This window comes from Berghia stephanieae, chromosome 10 (genome assembly GCF_034508935.2).
Source record: "Berghia stephanieae isolate SIO BIC M18660-M18661 chromosome 10, UCSD_Bste_1.3, whole genome shotgun sequence".
NCBI lineage: Eukaryota > Metazoa > Mollusca > Gastropoda > Nudibranchia > Aeolidiidae > Berghia > Berghia stephanieae.
The window spans coordinates 23660127-23681942 of record NC_088369.1 but is presented as its reverse complement, the minus strand read 5'-3'; the positions used below and the strand labels follow the sequence as shown (position 1 = coordinate 23681942).

The 21816-nt window shown below is 36.2% G+C and overlaps 1 protein-coding gene across 3 annotated transcripts in view; it reads left to right on the top strand.

Moving 5' to 3' along the window:
* The window catches only part of LOC144980846 (uncharacterized), a 46043-nt gene extending 27156 nt beyond the window's left edge, over positions 1–18887 (top strand). The window contains exons 4-7 of one of the 3 annotated variants that reach the window (XM_078928711.1): positions 6246–6503; positions 8739–8759; positions 11583–11795; positions 18557–18887. In XM_078928711.1, the coding sequence (XP_078784837.1) occupies positions 6246–6503; positions 8739–8759; positions 11583–11795; positions 18557–18880 (816 nt within the window). In that variant the 3' untranslated portion in view covers positions 18881–18887. Of the gene's footprint in view, positions 1–6245; positions 6504–8738; positions 8760–11582; positions 11871–18556 lie in introns of all 3 variants that reach the window. The other 2 variants (XM_078928709.1, XM_078928710.1) reach the window with 2 other exon arrangements.
* The last annotated feature ends 2929 nt before the right edge of the window (positions 18888–21816 follow it).

Here is a 21816-nt window from a genome sequence, read left to right as displayed (position 1 = left end):
TTTGTATGTATGACAGATACGTGATATTAGTAATAGTAACGTTTGTATGTATATGACAGATACGTGATATTAGTAATAGTAACGTTTGTATGTATGACAGATACGTGATATTAGTAATAGTAACGTTTGTATATATGACATATACGTGATATTAGTAATCGTAACGTTTTCTATCTACCTTTATCGTGGCTGAAGACAAGTTGTGATTCATGTAATAATAATTATAACCTTGACTATGATTTAATTTGCCTCTAGATGCTTGGATGAGCGCATTTGACATGAATGCATAGGGATATTTATAATATATACGTATAGTGCTGCTTGTTATAATTTTATAACTTTGAGGTTCTACGACAGAAGGACGTATCTGACACGTTCAGATTTTTAGAGCTAGAGGAAAGTTAAATTACAATTTAATTTGCCTGTAAATGCTTGAATGAGTGCATTTATTGATATGAAGGTGTATGGATATTTATAATGTACATGTATAGTGCTGCTTGTTATAATTATAACTTTGAGGTCCCGAGGCGGAAGGACTTATCTGACAAGTTAAGATTTCTAGAGGAAAGTTAAAATGCCATTTAATTTGCCTGTAGTTGCTTGAATGAACGCATTTGTTGATCTGATATGAATGTGTATGGATTATTATAATATATGTGTATAGTGCTGCTTGTTATATAATATGCCTTTGAGGTCCCGTGGCAGAAAGACGTATCTGGCAAGTTTAGGTGTGATTTTTAGTGACCTGTTAAAATTGCACCCTTCTTATCCATGGATAGCCATCTCGTGTGTCCAAGGGACCCACGCAGCTGTAGCACGTTTATTTATTTATTAACTTATTTATTTATTTATTTATCTATTTATTTATTCATTTATTTATTTATTTGTTTATTATTTTTCTTATTTATATATTTATTTATTCATTCATTCATTTATTTACAGCTTGTGAAAACCGTCAAAAATGCACTCCAAGATCACAACATGTATCTAGTTTCTTGTAAAATGTTCACGGTCTCGTGAAACTTGCCATGCATCTCAGTCTCAGTTCATTGTTTTTATTTTCGTTATATTTGGTTTTATCTTGTTTGTTTTTGTATTCGTTTGAATACGCGTGATTGTTGTTGTTGTTGTTGTTTGTACTAGGTGGTTCGTACCCCCTTTATCCGTAGCAACAGCACAGGGTTGACAACTCGTCCCTTGTCGATGTTTGTTTTTCTCTCTTCTTTTGTTCTTTTAAACGTTTAATTATCGTCATTATTATTTGCTGTTGTTATTATTATTATTATTTTGTGCAACATCAATTATCACGACATATATGATAAGATTTATCTCTAACAACGTCTCCAATTTCTTAGGTACCCCCCCCCCCAACCCCTAATGGTTTGATTATATTACACAACACACCCTGGTGCACACAATAGAATCAAATGATTTGCCCTCATTATATCGTTGAACAATTTGAACTTTTCATTTTTTTTTCTTTTATTTATTTTAGAATGATTGATTTGTGGATAATAACTGTTCGATCCGTTGTTTTTGATTTTACAATTTGATGTCAGTCCAAACAACGCACGATGCTATTCTCTCCCTTTGATTTTCGTTTTTGATTTATTGGCTCTCTCTCTCTCTCTCTCTCTCTCTCTCTCTCTCTCTCTCTCTCTCTCTCTCTCTCTCCTCTCTCTCCTCTTTGATAATTTTTTTTTTTTACAATTTTGATTGAATATTTGTGTTTTATGATTATTCGGACGTGCATAGTTAGGTAATTCAAATCGGCTGCTGATGTTCACTTGTGATTTATCCCCATTCAAAGTCTCATTATCATGTCGTGTAGAAGTCAAGTTTGTCATTAACAATTCATATTAATTAATTCATTCATTAATCAGTTTATGCATTTATTTATTTATTTATTTATTTATTTATTTATTTATTTATTTATTTATTTACGCACCTTATAATATAAATCGTTGGTTTTTAATATTGTATTCCTGTTAATCCCACAAAATATATTCTCGTACTACACAGATGGTATCATATCATATTGATGGTTATAATTCATTGCTAATCTCGACGTGCACATTATATTGGCAGGTCTGGCAACCCAACACAATTATGGCCTTGTGTCATGAATATATTATATTATTTTAACTTTTTTTAGAGTATTTTTTCCGTTACAGCAGTGAGTCCATAATAGTTTGGGCTACCAGACCTTAAAAATCAATACCTATACGTTGGCTAACATGTATCTGTTTGATACAACGTGTACATATATGCAGGTCTGACATCCGAACACAATAATGGGCCTAGTTTAGCATTGTTGTAATGGACTATTTTGCGTCAGATATTTTTTTAGATTTCCATTACAACAATGAGCCCATAAGGACTTGGATTATCAGACCTGCAAATAAGTGTACGTTGCCTGTATTGGTTTGATAGGAAATGAAACTAATGAATAAAAGAATTAAATGAATGGAACATGATGAATGGGCAGATGAACCAAACAAAATTAGATGAAAAATAATTTTTAAAAATAACCTAAATGAAAGACTGACAAAACAGGTTCATTTAGCGAGAAATATTCTATAAATAGAAGGTAGATTGAATGAATGAAATACGTTTATATATAATCTATTAAAAAAAAAAGAAGAGAGAGAGAGAGAGAGAGAGAGAGAGAGAGAGAGAGAGAGAGAGAAAGAGAGAGAGAGAGAGAGAGAGAGAGAGAGAGAGAGAGAGAGAGAGACACCAAACAAACCTTGTTTACCTTGGCAATGGCGCCCATATATACTGAAGCCAATAACGCCCGACCATCTCCTTGATATTGTCTGAAATGGCTCTTGAAATGGAGTCTCATCGCATTCGAATCGCGGAAGGTCCAGGGTTCGTGTCCCGCTTTGAGCAGCGCATAGTTGAATCGTTGTAAAAGGCTCTTTAATTTAATCACATCACATCCTCTCACCGTACTCAAGTGTAAAACGAATACCTGGCCGTTAACAGCGATGTCTCTGTCGGGGGGAAAATGTACTCTCGCCTAACAGGCGTCTTGTCTCGTCCCTACATTTTAGGTATTACCGTTTGCAGAGACCCCTAGTAATGCGCTTCGAACAGACCTACCTATTTGAAAATCTAAAAATTCGTAGTTTTTAGGAGATTAAAATCGTAGTCGCTATGGTTAAATTTTACAGATCAACAGTTGACCCTCGCAATGATTGAATGACACTTCAAACCCCTTAAAATCCTGTAATCTCACATCAACTTTCATTTTCAATAAGTTTTGAAATTGGAGCCAACATATCGTAATTCTACGACTTTTTCGTAGTACTAGACAGGTCTGGCTTTGGGCACGTTAAGTGGATATTGCTCTCGATAGATGCTCGAGTTCTGTTGTGTTTGTTCTTGTTTGTTTGTTTGGTTTTTTTTTTTTTTTTGGAATAGCTTATGGTAATGTAAAATGGGCCCTTTCATTTTCCCGTTCCACACATGTTGATATAATTTGTCAAAACGGGAGGAAAGAGGCGTCGATCTCACTAATGACCTTTGACTCGAGTCTTTCTGCCTGATCGAACTCGCGTCGGTTTGATTCGTGTCGGGTCGTTTGCGTCCGGCATGGCATGTCGAAACAAACAAAAAGTAGGTTACCAGCAGCAGTTGAAGCTCCGGAACTCGGCAACTTTCTAATACTAATAGACGTGTTTTAAAAAAAAATTGTTGTTTTTGTTTTTGTTTGTGTGTCTTTATGATATGGGGAAGGTAAATAGTTTTCATAAGAGTTAGAGCTTGGGTTTTTAATAAGGGTAAGAGATTGGGGCTCTTGTCGGTTTGATTGATGTTGGGTCGTTTGTGTTCCGGCATGGCATGTCTAATAAAAATGTAGGTTACAAACTGCAGCTGAAGGTCAAGGACTCGGCAAATTTCTAATACAATGAAATCCAATTCAAAGGTTTATTTTAGGCAATCGCCAATATGGACAATGCATTTACATATAATTTCAAATCAATACAGGTGGAAGAAAATATCAAAATAATCAAATAGATATATAATAAATGCATATGAATATAATCAATAGATGGACAGAAAACTAAATAGATCAATAAGTGAATAAATAAATAAATAACCATAACTTGACCAATTTTATAGAAAACAATATAAATAACATATATAAAAATAAGTCAACGGTCACTAACATTGAAAAATAAGTCATCGAGCACAGACAATGACAGAAAAACATTTCTAGGGGAAAATATACATAAATAAATAACAATCCATTTTCCAACAAATAACAGACGTGTTACTTTTATAGATGTTATCGGTTTGTATTGCTGCAGATTTAATGTTTTTTGGTGGGGGGGGGGGGGGGGGGGGGGGGGGGGGGGGGGGGGGGGGGGGAGGGTATCAAGTTGGCCCCATAGTTAGTGAAGTGGTTAGTCAGTGATTGCCCTCAACTTATACTCGGTCGTTTCATCAACTTTGAAACAGTGGAATGGTCTCGCGTCTTCAATGATAGGAAAATATTGTGGCCTGTGGAATCTTCCAAATTGAAGTTACAGACTAAAATAAAATGAAGACGTCCATTTTTCAATTTTAATAATTAGAGCAATGCGTTTCCTTTCCTTGTGAAAGATTTCAGTCGTTGAACAAAAACAGGTCATGTGACTTGGTAGAAAGGCTTGATATAAATTGTCACTATTGATAATCCTCACAGGGGCTTAACCTATGTAGATAAGCCTATTTTTCTTGAAGCCTCTTTCTTCTTTTGCTTTGGTGCTTCGTTTTCTAATTTCGTTCAAGATCTAAGGCGTTTCCATTAACGCTTTGTTGGCTTGGCTGTTATTTTAATCATTGAATCTTTTAGAGGGAAGTTTATAATGTTCTAGAACAGCTTTTATTTTTAATCAGGTGGTTTAAAGTTTATAAAAATAAGAATATCTGAAAAGTAGATTTTACAAGAAAACATAAAATTCGTCTAAAGACTCTCCAATTTCTAATCACAATAAATAAGAAACTGAAATAAAAATGATAATCTAGGCTCTTTGCAAAAGGTCATTCTGTTGGAGTCTTATCCCGTGGTTAATGAGTTGAGACCGGAATGGATGGATGGAGAAGACACACCCCGCCTGTTGCTGTAAATTTCATTACATCTTCCACTTCCATCCAACCGTCTTTCCATCCAAGTGTTTGGCTTCCCCTCCCCCCTTTTGGTCCAGTTCCATTGTCAATCATGGACTCCAGCGCTTTTAAATGGTTGTGTGACGTGTTGAGTTCTTATTAAAGGATTCCATTATTATTCTGAGAACTAGAACTAGAAAGCCGATAAGAAACCACCCGCAGATTTGGATGATAGAGTACAACAGAATAAATAAATAAATAAATAAATAAATAAATAAATAAATAAATAATTGAATGATTACATTAATAAACATATTAATTAACAGATAAATACATAAATAGATAAATAAATAGATGAATAAACACACGAATGCATGAATGAATGTAAGGATTCATTAGGATAAATAAATTCATTAATTAAATAAATAAATAAATAAATAAATAAATAAATAAATAAATAAATAGATGAATAAATAAACACATGAATGAATGAATTGATTCGCTATTTTTAAAACATAAAATAAAAAGAGTATCTAATGATAGTTTAAAAAATTGAAAAGTAACACATGACAATAAGAAAATTACAAAAGTAAGACGTCATCGGTAATCCAATTCTTTGGGTTTTTTTTTTTTATTTTTTTTATTTATTTATTTTTTTCTTGCCAAACATGATGAGCCTAGTAGATTAACCGGAGTTGGTACTAATTAATTAATGTATGGTTTGAATGTGGTCGTATTACATAATGGTAACCTAATATTAATACTTATTCTGCCTTTCGCAAAACACATCGTAAGCCGTATCGCGTAAACGTCACATGACCAGCTAATTGTGATACTATTAAATTATCTGTGACGTGTACACAACATTTAAAACGTCTCCATTGACGTGGATATTTGAACAACTTATAAATTATTTTTCATGTTGTGTGTCCGTTACCGGAAATCCACCCATATTATAAATAGCTCATCAAAGTATAATATTTACGTGATACGTCTAACGTTGTTTGTTGCGAAAGATATCCCAAAACTTATATTATGTATTATTTATGCATTTATTAATTTGTTTTTATTTTTTTCGCATTTCGCTGACGGTATTATCACTGCATGCTGTACGTACTTGATAGTAACCCCCCTTCATCCCACAGCCTCCACCACCCCCTCCTCCTCAACAACAACAGACGATAACAGCAACAAGGGCGCCCTCTGTGGCCGTAGCGCCTCTTCCAACTGCCATCGCCGCCCCTGCTGCTGCTCCTCCGCCTGTGGCCCCTCGGCCTGCCGCGCCCACTTCCAATGCTCGACCACCCATTGCTTCGGCTGACGAGGAGACGGATGAGGACGGTCCCCCACCCCCTGTCAACTGGGGCACCCATCCGCAGTTCAGCACCGGAATCCCTCTCAAAGTGCTTATCTTTCTTTATCTTTGTTTCATAAGATTTCAATTCAGTCGTTGTTGTTTTATTTTTTTTATTTGTCAGTTGTACATGGGATACCCCCCCCCCCCCACCCCGTCCTCCAACTACCGATTTTGCATTTAGAAAGTGATCAGCTATAGGGTTGGAGAGAGAGAGAGAGAGAGAGAGAGAGAGAGAGAGAGAGAGAGAGAGAGAGAGAGAGGGGGGGGGGGTATGGCAGATGTCGGAGTTTATGCGATTACAAAGCTGATTCACAACATGAAGTCTCATAAATACAAGAATAAATGAATATATGACTAGATAAATATGTGAATAACTGAATAAATAAATAGATATTACTGAAAAAAAATACTTAACCCGTCGTGAGCGAGTAGTATATGATTTAATATAAGTATTTTAAAAAACATGGATTAGTTCATTTCCTTCAGGTTCGAGGGGAGGGGAGGGGGGGGGGGGGGGGGGGGGGGGGGGGGTTGAGGAGAGTTTGTCATGTCAGCCTCAATATTCTATCAAAATTGCTCATTGTTACCCTCGTTGTGGTAAATTATCGGGAGTGGATTTGGTTGGGGAGAGATCAGTCATTACTCCGATAAACACGCGATAAAGGCCCCATAGACGCGGGATTGCATTGTGAATTTAATGAGTCAAAAATAAGTTATGGGGAGTCAAAATAGATATGCGATTTATTAAATTAGCAAGAAGATAGTTATTAATAGGAGTGCGTTTTGATATAAACCTAAGGGTAATATAATGTGTCTTGCCACACACTCTCTAAAACACTTTTTCCCCCTTTCATCAGTCGATTGAAAATTGTCCCCAACTTATCAAAAAGTCTGAGACCTGAAATATATATATATATATATATATAATATATATATATATAATATATATATAATATAAATATATTATATATATATATGGACGTCTCAGGTTTGAGAATTTTTGACAAGGTGAGGGGTCATTTCAATTGGTTGATATACTTAAGATAAACAGTTTTCTGGCCAAAATGTTACAATATGAAAAGCGATTTGGTCGAATACTCATTTCCCTGCCCCCCCCCCCCCCCCCCCATTTATATTTTTAATGCATTCCAATGTTCCATTTCAATCCCGTACGACTTGTCTGTGTATCTGTCGTTTATCTCTATTATTATGACTAAATCATACTAACCTAATTAAAACGATAAAGAATAACAAGGGTGACCGGTGCAATTCCAGCTCTATTGATTAGAATTATAAAGGTTCAAACAAGAACGGGGGGGAGGGGGGAGAGAGAGAGAGAGAGAGAGAGAGAGAGAGAGAGAGAGAGAGAGAGAGAGAGAGAGAGAGAGAGAGAGTTGAAACTGTAATAAAATTAAAAAAAAAAAAGTTTAAAGGTAGAGAGATAAATAGCTTGAGCAATAACGGTAGGAAGAGAAAGGGCTGAAACAATAACGATAGGAAGAGAAAGGGCTGAAACAACGATAGGAAGAGAAACAACTGAAATAATAACGGTAGGAAGAGAAACAATTGAAACAGTAACGATAGGAAGAGAAACAACTGAAACAATAACGGTAGGAAGAGAAACAACTGAAACAATAACGATAGGAAGAGAAACAACTGAAACAATAATGGTAGGAGGAGAAAGGGCTGAAACAATAACGGTAGGAAGAGAAACAACTGAAACAATAACGGTAGGAAGAGAAAGGGGTGAAAAAATAACGAGAGGAAGAGAAATGGCGGAAAAAAATAACGAGAAGAAGAGAAAGGGATGAAGAACAGTAGAATAGAAAGGGCTGGTACTGGAACATAAACCATTATATTTAAAACCAGGATGTCTTGTGACCCTTGCATTTCAAACCGGTATTTCATTTCACAATGCGGTTGTCACAATTGGCTCTTTTGTTGGAATAGCCACTGGGTGCTGGGATTGCTCCGGTCTTACCCCCCCCCCCCCCCCAAACCTACTGTGCATGTTAAAGAATAGCTATGGTGGATATGTTCGTAAATAATTCTTATATTAACATATGAATGTTGTTTCTAACCTTATATTTTCTGTCTTTTTTTTTTTCTCTCTCTCTTTGGAATGCCTTCCTTCCACCTTTTGCCTTCCGATTCGTCACAAAAAAATCACTCGTCTGACATGATAAACCTCATATTGTGTGTTGTTTGTGCATGCGTGTAACAACAAAACACACTCGTGTCACCAAACAAACAACATTTTACATTGTGACGTGTGTTACAGCGGAATGATAATTATTACAATGTAAGTTTGTATTCGTTTCTTTCTCTCTTTCCTTATATCCCATGTCTTCATTCCTCATAGTCATAGCCGTTTTATTTTTACTCTTGTTGTTTGCGTGTGCATTCTATCGAAGGCGTAGCTATCTTGAATATATGCCGACCAGCCGAAACGTTGGGTCCTTTCATAGCCGTATTGAGTACTTGCCTGTCCCCGGAGCAATCAGCTGACAGACATCAATTTGGATTATAGAAGGAACGAAATTAACCTCACTTTGCTCTTTATTGTTTTCAGCCAGACAGGATTATGAGTTGTTTTCAATAAACTCTATCAATCAGACTAAAAACGTTCAAGGTTACACATAGTTTTATTTGTTGGTAAACTATAATCCGGTTGGCGGATGTTATGACCATTCTGGCTAAACGCATAGCATCAAAAGCACCTGGCACGCCATTTAATCGCCTGTTGAAACTGTGAGTGATGCTCATGATCTTTTCGGGCCGATTGTTTCGGGTGACAAGCAAGTACTAAATATAGCTGTGGGTTCTTAAGATTTGGAACATTATTTTTTTAAAACTCAGGTGTTGTATAAAAAGCATGAGATTGTAAATATAAGACCATGATCTGTGGTCATTGTGTCAAAACACTTGACGGCGCATGAGATTGTAAATATAAGACCATGATCTGTGGTCATTGTGTCAAAACACTTGACGGCGACTACTGTATGCACCAGACAGGCATGCAATTGCAATGGAGGTGATTATTGTCGACCGAAATGGTTTTTGCAGTGTTGAAAATCGTATGAACAAATCCAGGAGGAATTGATATTTGAACATTCGTAAAGTTGGATGTGTGTTCTAACAAAAATAAAAAATAACTGATAAAGATTCCAATACCCTTTCATCGCTCCCTAACTTCATGATCTCAAATGCGCAATTTTTACAACTGCCGAACTTAACTCTCTCCATACTGGCCATTTTCAGTATTTCCTAAAATGTCATGCCTACCCTAAAAGCATGCTCATCATAATTTTGTTTGCAAAACAAGCTCTACAAGACAACATTAAGGTGACAAAATAAATCTGAGCAAGAAAAATGTTTATTGAGTCGTAACAAATGTGATGATTTTCATGTAGTTGGTAATGATAGGGTTAAAAGAACTATTTTGATGAGCGAAATGGTCACCGGGGAAATAGAAATACTTTATGGATTTATCGCATCTAAATATTTTATAACATCAAATATGTTCGAACAAGCACGCAAACTAACAAATTATACGCTCCTAACTATTTCATTTTTGCAGAACGTAAACATTAGATTGGTCCATAACGTTAATTTTGTAGTCTCTTAGATATTCATCTCAAGTTATTTCGATGATAGGTGGTCGGCTTGGGTAATGGTCTTCGTCTGGAGCTTTTGTAGATAATAAATAATGTGGGTATCATTTTATGAGCTTGTTTTTGAAATTTCATTCTTAATTTTTTGGTTCGTGTATGTATGTTTTTTGTTCTTTTTTTAAACTTCAAATTTGATTCCTTATAGAAACGAGTTATTTATGTTCCTTCCCCCCAGCTTTGATCCCGTGTAATTTTATACTTCTTCAAAGCTGTTTAATGTAATAGTTTGTTATTTTTTGGGGTTTGTTTACGAAGCCATAATAACAGTAACTAGGAAAGCGATAATAGGAAAAAAAAAAATTCAACCATTAAAACCAACGGATAAAAATAAAGGCCAATTCCATGGATCTCGTGGAAGATGCCAAGGAAAACAAAAAATAATGATGATTTAAAAAAAAATAGACGGCTTAATGAAATTTACAAACAACAAAGAGCGGCTACTCTATCATAGCTTGTAGTTCTCTTAGTAAATGAAAGGTTATTCCCCTTCCTCCCTTTCTGTCGATTCGTTTTTCTTAAAATCCTTTTGCTTTTACATTGAGATTATGGGTATAGTAGTTTTGATTTAGTATTTAGCTTTACACAGCTGTCTATGTGATCGAGAAATCCTTTTTTATTTTGTATTTTTTTTTTACATTTGTCCTCCTCATTTTGCATGTCGCATAATTTGTTTCGTTCAATTGTTCGTTTTCCGTCTTTTTAAAATCATGATTTCAGCTTTATTGTTTCATTGAATGGCATGATGTGTATATGATATTATGTTCTATGTGTAGGTACCCACTGCGGTTTTCTTACAAAACATCTTTTTACAGAAAACTCTTACTTTGATAAAATTTCATATTCCGATTGATTATAAAGAATCCCCGAAATGGTCATTACGGCAGCGGTAATCTGAAAAAAGAAATACAGCTCAACCCCCCCCCCCCCACCCCCTCCTTCCTTAAAAAAAAAAAAAATTAACAGACCCCAACAAATACACGTATTAAAAATGTTGCCCAGAAAACTCGTCCTTCAAATATCAATCGATTAAAATACTCTCATCTTGTCGAAAATTTCTCAAACGTCGAACTTTGATAAAATCCCATGTTTGATAGGGTTTGGCAAGATGACGGCCATTTCAATCAATCAATATTTGAGGGACGGGTTTTCTGGCCAAAATTTTAAATACGTGTTTTTTGGTGTGATTATTTTTTCAGAATACGGTAATGTAATAATTAAGCCCCGAGACTTTAAAAAGAAGTCTCGTGTTTGATATAGTTGTGATAACTTCCGGGTTATTCTATCCTACCTCTACTATACTAAACAATTGTTTTCTTGTAGTTTTTAAAAATCCAGAATTCTAAAAGATGATTTGTAAGGATTCCGCAGCATGTATCTTCCTTTTCCTCTTTTCCTTCTTTTTCTTTCATTCATTTTATCCCTATAAATTCTACACTGACCTCCCAATCTAGCCAAATCAACGTAAGCCTCCCCCTCCTCCAGTGTTGCCCAAACCCGCCAAGCTGGCGCAACAGGAAAGGGATAGGAGACCGCCGCCGACTAACAACAACAACAATGAGTGGGACGACCGCGGGGACGCTGCGGACTACACCTACGGCAACCGTCCTGGCACGCGGAACACCAGACCACATCAGTCTTCGGCCGTCATGGTCATGCCCGATAAGGTCTCTAATCACGACAGCAACTTTCCATCCTCTTATTATGATGATGATGGTGATGAAGATGAAGATTATCTTAATGTAATGGTGATATGTGTATATATAATGATATATTACAACCCCCCCCCCCCCCTTTCCATTTTCCAAGAAATTCCACGCTTACCGCTGCCCATTGGAATTAAATTCCACCCAATGTTAAAGAATTACCCCCCCCCCCCTTTCCATTTTCCAAGAAATTCCTCGCTAACCGCTCACTGCCCATTGGAATTAAATTCTACCAATTTTTAAGATATACCCCCCCCCCCCCCCCCCCTTTCCCCCTTTCGAACTTCCAACCTTCCATGAAATTCAACGCCTACCTCTGCCCATTGGGATTAAATTTCACCAATTGTAAGGACCCCACAACCCCCGTCCCCCCCTTTCCCCCTTCCACCTTCCATGAAATTCAATACCCACCGTTTCCCATTGGAATTAAATTCCACCAATTCTAAAGCCCCCCCCCCCCTTCCCCCCCCCCCCTCTCCCCTCAGCCCCCTTTCCACCTTCCATGAAATTCCACGCCTACCTCAGCCCGTTGGAATTAAATTCCAGCATCGATCCCAGTCATCACATGCCACGCGTAATCGATACCTTTTCATAACGATATTCCTACCCTGTACAAACAGTTGGTTGTGGCGATGAAATGACCTGAGAGACCCCATCCCTCACCCTATTCAGAAAAAAAAAATGCTTACATTACAAATATAACAGATAAATCGATAGTGGTTTCAGAAAAATTCCGAATAGTTATAAGTTTTTAGTTTAGAATATCGCCGAATTTTTTCAACGCCCCCCCCCCCCCCAACCCTTTCCACCCTTCCGGCTAAATAAATCTGAGCAAAAATAATTTGTTCGTTACGATGCTTCGCCTACCATTGGAACCTCTAAAAGATATTTTTTTAAAAACCCACGAAAATCTAAAATGAAATGATAATTTGTTTAAATAGAAAGATTTTTTTGAGAATATTCTTGATATGTAATTCTAAGAGTAGGCTACCTATATTTTTTTACCTGAATTCACTGATGTCCAGCTCCCCCCCCCCCCCCCTCTTCCCCTCCTCTCCCTCGGCGAACTCGGTTACTAATAATGTTTTATCAATACAAAGACTGGTGTAATTACGTATTCGTGTTTGATATTTATCTTTATATATCAGTTTATGGGTATGGTGTGTAGTTTTTATGTTTTATATGTAAACAGGACATTTTTGTTTCTTGCACGCTTCATATACCTACCCCCCTCCCCCCCCCCCCCATCACCATTCATTTATTGTTCTAATTACTGGGTAATATTATTTATCTTTTTGTATTAGACACATTTGTTATTATTGATTGAATTGTTTAGAAAACTAAAATGGACAGTCATAGCATAGAATAGAAGATAACGCTTATTATTATTATTATTATTATTATTATTATTATTATTATTATTATTATTATTATTATTATTATTATTATTATTATTATTATTGTTTACTTCCGACACAAAAGTGCACCACTAATTTCATCTTATTTCGCGATTTGTTGATTGAAGACCTATCCTTCGCTTAATATTATATAAAGCATTGTATGATGATTTAGAATTACAAAGAGGCATCAAAAATAATAAACCATCCTGTTGATGAAGTAGAAAGAATTCATGGAAAAGCAATAGAAAGGAAAGCATTCTCAATTACCAACAATAAAAAAACATATTTTATACCATGAATTTGATATTTTGCCATCTGGGAGAAGTTTTTGTCAGATTAAATGTGGAACTAACAAGTATAAATCAACGTTCGTTCCATCAGCAATAAAAATGTTGAATATTTCATATGGTACAGCAAAACCAAGGATTGATGCGTTGACTGATTGACTGATTAATTTGTTTAATGTTAGGCTAGATGAAGTGACCAATTGATAATGATGATAATATTTGGTGTTGAATTGCCAAGAATGTAACGAATTGAAAATGAAATGAAAATGTTAATGTTGTGTATGTCGCATGCGTGAAAGAAAGAGAGGAAGAGAGAGAGAGAGAGAGAGAGAGAGAGAGAGAGAGAGAGAGAGAGAGAGAGAGAGAGAGAGAGAATGGGTAGGAGTGAGGTGTCTGTTCAATGTTATAGTTATCATATAACGTTATGACAAGTGTAACTAAATGACAAATTGCCATATTTGTGGACAATAAAGATCTATTATTATTATTATTATTATTATTATTATTATTATTATTATTATTTTTATTATTATTAAACTTTTTTAGAATATTATCTATCATATACATATCTATTTTTTTTCAATTTGAAATCCACGTGACTATAGAAACCAAGACGGTCAGTTGCTAAGGTAAATGGGCACACGATTTGATGACACCGAGTTTGAATCCCAGTGATCGAGCACGCATTTCCCTAAACTCTAAACCCCTAACATCTTGTAGTATAGATAGAACGAAGTTGACGTCACTCGGGTCTTTGTTTTTTGTTTTCGCCATCCACGTTTATGAGTAATTTTCACTTAACTGAATTATCCAGACTATAAAAGTTCAAGGTTATACATAGTTTTGTGTGTTGGTCCGTTATACTTCCGGATGGCAATGCTGTGAGCTTCTGAGCCAAGCGCCCACTAGCTATAGATAGTATGCGCTTTGCTTAGAAATTCACAACATTACCGGAAGTATAACGGACCAACACACACACACGCAAAATAAAGAATATAAATCAGTGGTTGGGTCAAAACAACAAGAATCAATAGCGTCACAATGACTTGCGTTCTAAAGGAATTATTTCTATAAAATTGTGTTTGCAAGTGTTGCTTGACGGAGCGAGGGGGGGGGGGGGGGGGGGGGGGGGGGGGGGGTAATTGTAGACCTGTCTACCTGAAAAAAATTTTTAATAGTAATTTTTAGGAGATAAAAATAGTAGTAGTTTTAGTTAAGTTTATAGATTAACACTTTACCCTCACAAGGAGTTTAAATAACACTTCAAAATCCTTTAAATTGTGTAGTCTGGTATCGACTTCCATTCTCAATAAGTTTTAATGACTTAGAGATGCTCATCAAGTTATGAAATTGGAGCCAAAATTTCGTAATTCTACGGATATTTCGTAGTCATAGGCAGGTCTGTATTGAACAAACATTGTTCAATTTAGCACTATGATGATTATCGCTCCTTTCAACAGTTTATTTAGTTCCTCATATAATTATCATATTTTTGACTAAATTCCAATCTTAACTTGCGTAAAATAGTGTTTTAATTTATTTATTTAGTTAGTTTTCCATTTTCTACACAATCTTATTTTATTGTTTTTAATATTTGATCTTGACATTCTGTTAGAAGAATGATAGATAATTACAGACTAAAACATTATAAAAACACTGGTAGATTTTGATTATATCTAGATATAACATCTAGTATTTTATATTTTAAAACGTTACTTACCACTGTAGGTTGTGTTGAGTTCTGATACTATGGAGTCTGATTGATGTGAAAACTGCTATTTCATTCACGACGCACTCTGTGTTGGGTTTTCTTGATGGTTTTACACAACTTTTCAGAATAGGGAATGAGATTAGCGGAAGAGTAGCGTCCTTTGATTGGACGTCACCCATAGTCCATAGCTCCGCGAGGACGAGAGACGCATGCGCACAACCAACATGACGTTCTCTCTCTAATAACTTTTCCGCCGGTGACGTCACAGACTATGGGTGACGTCCAATCAAGGGACGCTACTCTTCCGCTAATCTCATTCCCTATAGCTATGTGTGCAAAATACTAGCCAATGTCTATCCATGTTAAACAAAAGTCAATGTATCAGGGAAAGAAGAGAAATACAAAACACGGAACGTTTTGGGTTCTAATCCGTCTTCAGCCAACAACGATTAAAACAGTAAAATATACTTTACGTGAATTCAAGATGCACGGGAAAAAAAAAAAAAAAAAAAAAAAAAAAAAAAAAAAAAAACAACCCCAAAACAACCACGTCCAGACAGAATCTCTGGACCGGATCCGCAGAGTCCTTTTTCTCTCGTCTATCTTGGTTTGACATGAAATATCACCGTTTTAATTTGGTTGTATTGTTGTCAAATGCTGGGTTTTGAGTCCGAAACGTTCCGTGTTTCGTTTTTTTTTTCTTTTATATTTTTTTGTGCAGTCCACAATTTTTAGCAGCTTAGTCTTCACTTTTGACTTCAATAAATATTCATGTAGGCTGGTTGTTCTTGTGAAAGCCGACGACTTATGAATTATGAATTGAATAAAATATCTGACTGGATGGTGGGTGGGTCTTTCTGGCATCTTGTCCTTGCTTCAATTTGTATCCACCTCATTCACTCCCTTCTCACTCTAGCATTTGATTCGTTACTTTTTACCAATGTAATTCGTTATGAAGGTGGTATTATTACCCATTTTATCCCGGTTTTCTACCCTCCAAATCAGTTCCCCTCCATCCCCATTGTTTTGTGATTTTTCTGTTTGTTTTGGTCGTAATGCAAGGAATTGGTTCGAAATTATCTACAATCGGGGCCTTTTACCCGAAAACATTCGTTTATAAAGTTTGTCAAATTATCGAGATGTTTATCATTGACATGAGCTAACCTTTAGCAGGCAACCCGTAAGCCGTAAGCCGTTTATTACGAAATTACGATGACGTAATTATGTCCAGGAAGAATCCTTCGAGGTGATTTTTTATTTACAATTTTATGATTACGTTAGTTTTGTTCATTGGAAATCCATGGTCTGTATTTGTAAATAACCTGATAATATTCTAATCTCTAAATCTTGGATTTTATTTACGGAGACATTCAAAATAATCTCATTATCCACTCACATGACGTTGTTTTATGAATTTTGTGCACACGTCACGAGATATTCACCAATGCTACAGCGGTCATGTGATAGTTAGATACGTGATACGGTGTATATCGCTAAACACATCTCTGATATTCTACAACTCGTTGTGACGTCACATCGTGATTCGATCTCATCATTAGAAGCATAGTTTTTTTGTTTTTTTTTAAATTTTCACATTTTGTTCAGATTCTTTTTTGTTGTTGTTGTTGTTGTGTATTTATTTAGGTGTTAAAATTTGTCAAATTGATTGTAATTGTAATATTCTACATTATTGAATTACTAGCTGGATACTAGATACAGACTGACACACTCGAAGTAACACACACATTCACGGCAGGCGTCCATAGAGACAGCGCAGCCGCCATATTCATTTATATTAATTAGTTCTTTTATTATTATTTTTTTCTAATTCGATTTTGTGTGATTGTCTAATATTTAGTATTGAATATATTGATACTAACGTAGAGGAGAAGACACATTGATAAAGACAAATGTTGCTGTTTGGGATTTCCTTTCCTTTTGTCAATAAAACTAAACACGAAACACGTGAAGACTCAAAGACTCCGCCCATCTCAAATTGTGAAAGGTCAAAAATAGCCGTCAACAAACCCGTGGTGACAAGTGATAGATTTCATCCCCGTTTGGCTGGGACGTATAGTATTTATTGTATTTTTATTAGTCCCAGCCACGGGACCACAGAGGTTGGATAGAGTGGGCAGAAAAGTCACCGACGTAACAATGATTGAGATTGAAGGCATTTTGGGGTGGGGGGGGGGGGGATAATTGAAATTCTCTCTCCTTTAGAATTTAAAAATATTTTTTTACATTTTTTGTTTTGTTTTTTACTTTGTTCATTATCAATGTCATCATTTATTATGAATGCTGCCACGTAAATTCCTTCCCTTCCTTCATGTATCCCTTCATTACCAGCCACACTTCAACATTTATTTTATATTATGGGTGCTTAAACCAGCTTTGCCTACGCTTGCTTTTTTATTGGTAGTATTATTCTTGTTCTTGCATCCGCCATTTTATATTATGCTTCTATTGCTGCCACCCCCACCCCTCTTCCCTCCCATCCTTGCTCCGGTTTTCAGGCACTTGAATTCTATTTATGTTGGATGTTTCAAATTGCATCATGGCGCTTTTAATCGGCTTTATATATATATATATATATATATATATATATATATATATATATATATATATATATATATATATATATATATATATATATATATATATATCCTTATGAAAATGCATGCACCAGACCGTTGTAAATAGTTAATTAATACGATATCCATCTTGTGTTCATGATACAATAGGAAAACTAATTTTCAACATGAGCGATCAGTAAACATATTATTGTCATAAAAGCACCAGAGTTGTTTGTACTCATTTATTGTCAATTGTCAAATTAGTGTAGTCCGTTTATGACGTTATCAACAGCAGTCTTGTAATGTGGCTAAAATCCAAATCTATCTTCTATTGAAAAAAAAAAAAAGATTTAACTATAATGTATTGTTCTGTTTTAAAAAAAATTAATTAATTATTACTTTTCTTTGGTCGACCAAAATAAAAAAAAGAGGGGAGGGGGGGGGGGGGGGGGGGGGGCGCCAAAGCATTACGAGAAGGCATTCCAGGAGATGCCCTCGGGCGTTCTGGCCGTATGCTTGTTTTGCAGATAGATCTGCAAAATTGAATATGAGTAGAAGTGAAAATTCTATGTAATGACGAAGACTTAATAGCAATGACTTGCTGGTGAGTACCAGAGTCAACTTGAAAATATATATACGTCCATTTTGTTTCGGAAAGAAACGTTTCGGTACTACAGAGGTGTGATCCTTTGCTGTTTGTTGTTTTTGTTTTCTCATATTGTCCACTGTTTTGTTTCTGTTCTGCCAGCGTCACAATGCCGTGGACGAAGACCTGCCTCCCCCTCCCCCCGAGTTGTCCCACGACAGGAGCGTGTCGTCCCCCTTGGCAGAAGAGAAACAGCAGCCCGTGTCAGCCAGCAGAGGTCACAACCACTCCTTCGATAGGCGGCCCTCTCCACACGTGAGTTTTGGTTTTTTGTTTTCAAAATGTGCCTGGGTGGTCTTGAGGTATGATACTCGCTTTCGGATGGGAAGCATAGTTGAGTCCCTGGAAAAGGCTCTTTACTCACAATCTCTCACCGTACTCAGGTGTAAAATGAGTACACGACCGTTAACAGCGTTGTCTCTGTAGAAAAAAACATATAATATCGCTTAACAGGCGTCATGTCTAGTTCTTGTTGCTGTTGGGCAGGGACCCTTTGTGAAGCGCCTTGAGCACGTCTAGTGGATATTGCGCTAAATAAAAACTCAGTTTTAAAACAATATGATTATTATAATTGTCGTCAGTTCTTCTGGGTTAAATGATGAAAAATAAACCAATCACTGACGGTCTATCGATCGATTGTCGTCAAAATGATAGTGAATATATAGTGAATAAGTGTCGAAAAAATATGGACAAAGTTGACACTCTTTCCACACGTCTTTGAACCTTTGGGAAACTATTTCTGCTATTATATTGTAGCTCGCTAGGTCACCAGTTTTCTGGTTTATTTAGTTTGAACCGACGTGCACTTATTTGCAGGTCCGATAACCAAATTCCTTATGGCCTCATTGTTGTAATGGAAATCCCCCCCCCCCCCCAAAAAAAAAAAAAGAAATGACGCAAAATATTGTTCATTACAACAATGTTAAACTAGGCCCATAAGTGCGTTGGACTGTCAGACCTGCATATATGTACACGTCGGTTTGAACGCAATCAAAATAATAGCAGGACATTAAAGTTATGTTGGATAAACATCCATTTGAAAATATGTTGTATTTATGAGCACAATTTAATTGGAGGAATATGTCATTAATTGGATGAAGAAACCAGCAGAGCATTTAAATTTTAGTGTACAGTAATGTGTGTGTGTGTGTGTGTGTGTGTGTGTGTGTGTGTGTGTGTGTGTGTGTGTGTGTGGGATAAAGATTACAGTGATGAATTGATCATTGAGATAATTCCGACATAAAACCCGATAGAATCGATGTGTCACAATTTATACGATGTTACATCTAGACAGAAACTGGTACCATATGTATCCCTTTAAGCGCCTTGCCCATTTCAGACTATAACAATGGATGTTCTATCCAAAATACTAGATCTACTCTTGTGGAAAAAATAAATTGTCAAACACTTTGGTGGGAGGCCACAAGACAAAAAAAAAAGAAGAAGAAGAAAAGAAAAGCAGGAACAACCCCCTCCTCCCCCCCCCCCCCCCCCCCAAATAACGCATAACCCCGCCCCACCCAATAAAACCCCCAGACCATTCAAAAGGAAAAAAGGCGACAACTAAAACCAATAAGAACAACAACAAAGAGAATAGTAAGTAGGGGAAAGGGAAAAGACTGTAATGGGTCACCGACTAGATCTGTAATCCTCTACAATCTGGTTGTATAGCGTGACTGGGAGCAATTATCATTGGGCGATTGCATGCTCTGTACAAGATGGAGACTCCTTATTTCCTTACTTATTTATAGCTGATTTTTGTTTTCAAGCGCATTTGTTTATCTTATTTACATATTGCAATTTTTGGGGATCTTTTTCTAAACATCTTAAGATCTACTCGTTTGTTGTTTTAAAAAAAAAAGTAAATTTATTTATTTATTTGTACTTGAATGTCTGACCTGCCTAGTGCTACGAAATATTCGTAGAATTACGAATTTTTGGCTCCAGCTAGAGAACTGCAAAACGGTTTGGATTCACTCATTCTTGTTGAAAAGGAGAGTTTGGTTGCTTAGAAACTGTATTTAGGACTTTGGATCATATTTTGATTTTGCTGAGGACAAATTATTGATTTGTAATGCTATTTATTTCGACCTTTTAATTTTTTCCCTTGGAATTGGAAGCTACGAATTTTTGACATTTCAAGTAGGCAGCTCTGGGTATGTGGGGGAGAGACAGAACACGATCCATTTCAATGGAAGACACAGTTACATCCCCTGAAAGTTTTTTGCTTAATCATTAAATTAAACGGAAGGGATTATACACTGATGCAGATAAAATAAACATGCACAAATAATTCACGCATTTCCACGGTTTGGCCATGCTCAATGCGGTTTGAGAGTACTGCATTGTTAACGTTTACGCCACTACCACATTATCTCATTCGTCTGTAGTGTTTCATTCATCTTGTTTTGATAAAGGGGAAACCCGAAACGTCCATTTTTATCTGATTTCGCATATTAAATCGAAGCTTCCATTCAATTTCCCATTGCTATTTACCCATTGGAAGCGTGAAGTCATGAAGGGTTGGGGGACCAAGGGGTGGAGACTGGACCATCTGGACCCATTAGGAGTCATCAGGAGTCCGTCCGTCCCGTTGGTCGTCGTTAAGATTATTCATTCACGAGACGTCATCACTGGAGGACGACTCGCGTTTAGATTTGTTGTTGATTTCGTCTATATTAGACATCAATTAACAACAGACATCGGGAGGGGGGGGGGGGGGGGGGTTGGGCGCTGAAAGGATGAGCTATTCATTTTAAGTCCCAACATCTCTCTCCACATCTCGTATTTGTCCAAAGTGGGACTGAAAATAGTTTTGTATTTGTATAATTGGTGGGTCTCTTGAAATATGTCTGTCCTTTCTGTGAATCAAATCCCTTAGTAACACCATAACATATTGCTGAAAGAGTTAAATGTACATTTCCTGAATTATTACTCGAAAAAAATCTTTAAAATTTATTTTTTTCTGTATCTTGCTCTTTAATTAAAAAAAACCCAACATATTCATGGCTTTTCTCAAAAATTAAGATGCCAATCTTTTGATGAAAAGGATATCGGTCAACAAGAACATTATTTTATTATAAGATCTAAAATAATATTATTACAAATAGTGGAAAAGTAAGGCAACCTCAGTCTTTCAAAACACCCATGAATATGTCAAATATTGAGTATTGGATTATTTCCATGTTCTGTGAAATATCCTTTAAGTATCCCGTGCTCTACCGTCAATAATTCTTCAGAATTCAGAATCTATCCGACTACGATACCGATGATCAAGTACGCAATACTCGAGTGCCAAGCAGTGCACACTGTCAGCCAACATGTTTTTATGGCTTTTTCATTTATTTGAGGTATTCGATTAC